Genomic DNA, 2733 nt, shown 5'->3' on the forward strand with positions numbered 1-2733 from the left:
GTTTTTATAAAGTTAAAAGTAAAAACTCAAAGTTTTTCATCTGGGTCCTCTTCTGTTATCTGGGTTCTCTCTTTGGTATTGCATTTTTAACTACATCTCAAGTGGTACATAGATGGTCTGCAATTTTCTATTCAAAGTTGAATGTGCATTCGTTTTGTATTGTAATCAGATAACACTAACTTTTTCTTTTGTATTAGCTACTTTTATTCCTATTATCTGAGGCTCATATCTATGCAATAAAAGTTATTTTAGCGATGAAGTACTGCATGGGTTTTTTGATGGAAGATTGTTTCGCATATATATTCTATCAGGGAATACCATGTGAAAGTTTGTTTTATGGCTGTACTTGGGAGAATATGATATCCATCCTTGACTTAAGGCAGGGAAAATAATTTATAGTTGGCAAAGCTTGTTATAATGCCAATGTGTTCTGGTATTGTGCAATACAGCAGCATTAATTTTGACATAATACCTGTCTTAAAAACTTCCTCTCATTTCTCCAAACACATTCATTTCTGGTTGATGCCTATTTCCCACAATAACAAATGTCCACTGACTGCAGCAGCTGGGATTAAAGTGATGCGTTAGCAACAAAATTCTTAGCCATAAAAGTCTTTCATATATTTAAAGTATTTGGGCTATTGCTTACATTGCTATATTGAAGAGTTGTAGATACTTTTCTATGGAATATATATTAACATGAATTTTCCAAACTGTAACAATATCATATCAAATAGTAATGTCTCATTTATCAAAAATTTATATTTGCACAGAAGCTTCTAACTGAAAGGGACTTTGGTTATCTCTTAACTAATAATTGACACTTTATGAAAGAGGAAACATTCAAGATTCCAGATAACAAGGGAATAAAAAGTAATCAAATCCACGTATTCCGACTGAAAGTCCAATACCTTTGCATTAGAAACACTTGTTCTTAAAATAGCAATACATTTTGTTCTATTTTTTCTATTTACATGAATTATTATATGTTTTACTTTGTTAAAAGCTGCTGGACTCAAGGGACCAGAAATGGGTTGGCTTTTAAATGGAATTTATTAAGTTTAAAGCTTACAGTTCTGAGACTGCAAAAATATCCAAATCAAGGCATTATAAGAGATTTTATATAACCGAGGATCAGCTGCTGGCAATTTGGTTTTCTGCCAAGGCAAGACACAATGGTGGCGCTCCAGGCTTGGTCTCTGTCTTCTACTACAGGATTACTTGCTCTCCATGCTCAGCTCTGGGAGACTTTTACTTGCCTCTCCCCTGTCCGCTGATCCTCATAATTTCAGCCTCTCAGAGGCCTCTTTCTGTGTTTCTGTGCTCTACTGATTCTAGCCTCTAGCCTCCGGAATCTTTCTCTCAGCCTCTTGGGGATTCTTTGTCTTTGCAATTTTTTCTCTGTGTTTCTCTGCAAGTTTCTCCTAATTATAAAAGACTCCAGGAAGAAGAACAAGAACTACCTTGGGTGTACATATCACTGAAGTATCCCAAACAAAAACTCCAGGTGAATCTAATCCAACTAAAGGCCACCGCCCCTACACACACACACACACAGGAAGATTAACTTCTAGAACATGGTATTGTCTGGGGTCCACAAAAAGCTTAAACTGTCATCTTACCCCTGATTACAATTTTGCTGCAGAGCTTCCTCATGGCATTTTTCACCTCTGCATTTCTGACGGTGTAAATCAGAGGGTTTAACATGGGTGTTATCATAGTGTAAAATACAGCCACAGCTTTATCAATGGGGAAGGTGGTCATGGGTCGAAGGTATACAAATATACAGGGCACAAAGAATAAGACAACCACAGAAATATGTGAAGCGCAGGTGGAGAGAGCCTTCTGTTGTCCTTCAGAGCTGTGAGATCTTAGGGACCAAAGGATGTGGACGTAGGAGGTGATAAGAAGAAGAAAACAGAACATACACAGGAACCCACTGTTGGCAGCAACAAAGAGGCCAAAGATGTGTGTGTCAGTGCAGGAGAGCTTCAGCAGAGGGTAAAGATCACAGGCAAAATGGTCAAGGATATTGGGGCCACAAAACGGCAACCACACAATAAAGAGAATTTGAACCAGACCATGAATAAATCCCCCAGCCCAGGACACAACCATCAGGAGAACACACACTCGCCTGTTCATTGTGATCATGTAGTGCAGGGGCCTGCAGATGGCCACATAGCGGTCATAGGCCATCACCGTGAGCAGGATAACCTCACATCCCCCAAAGAAATGTTCCATAAAGACCTGTGTCATACATCCAACAAAAGATATGGTTTTTTTCTCTGCAATTAAGTCAAATATCATTTTGGGGGCTGTAATGGAAGAGAAGGAACCATCTATGAAGGACAAAAATGACAGAAAAAAATACATGGGGGAACCCAGCGTTCGACTGGTGGTGATTGTCACGACTATGAACCAGTTCCCTGTCAGGGTGACAAAGTAGATGAATGTAAACACGACAAACAAGAGTTTCTGCAAATCTGCGTTCTGGGTCAGGCCGAGCAGGGTGAATTCTGTCACGTTGTTCATCGCTTCATGAATCCAGTTTTGCATTGGATAGTTGATTTGTCTGCAATAGCAGAGCAATTGCAAAGGGGCTAGATAAATTTTGGGAGAGAAAATAATATATCTCCAGAAAAGAATGATGGACATTCAAGCAGACAAAGGCTTGAATTTAACTTTAAGTCTATTTAAAGTTTGGTCACATTCTTAATTATATACAGTATTAAA

General features: G+C 38.6%; 1 protein-coding gene across 1 annotated transcript; it reads right to left on the minus strand.

Annotated features, from left to right (window-relative positions):
• Nucleotides 1-1605: 1605 nt before the first annotated feature.
• On the minus strand, nt 1606-2532 carry LOC101438460 (olfactory receptor 4C5-like). The gene has a single exon (XM_004447424.3). The coding sequence runs from the start codon at nt 2530-2532 to the stop codon at nt 1606-1608; it is 927 nt and encodes a 308-aa protein (XP_004447481.2).
• Between the last annotated feature and the right edge of the window lie 201 nt (nt 2533-2733).

The sequence above is a fragment of the Dasypus novemcinctus genome, chromosome 10 (genome assembly GCF_030445035.2).
Source record: "Dasypus novemcinctus isolate mDasNov1 chromosome 10, mDasNov1.1.hap2, whole genome shotgun sequence".
Taxonomy (NCBI): Eukaryota; Metazoa; Chordata; class Mammalia; order Cingulata; family Dasypodidae; genus Dasypus; species Dasypus novemcinctus.

Coding starts and splice junctions, on each gene's coding strand:
- LOC101438460 (XM_004447424.3), bottom strand. CDS start 2,532: ATGAACAACGTGACAGAATTCACCCTGCTCGGCCTGACCCAGAACGCA.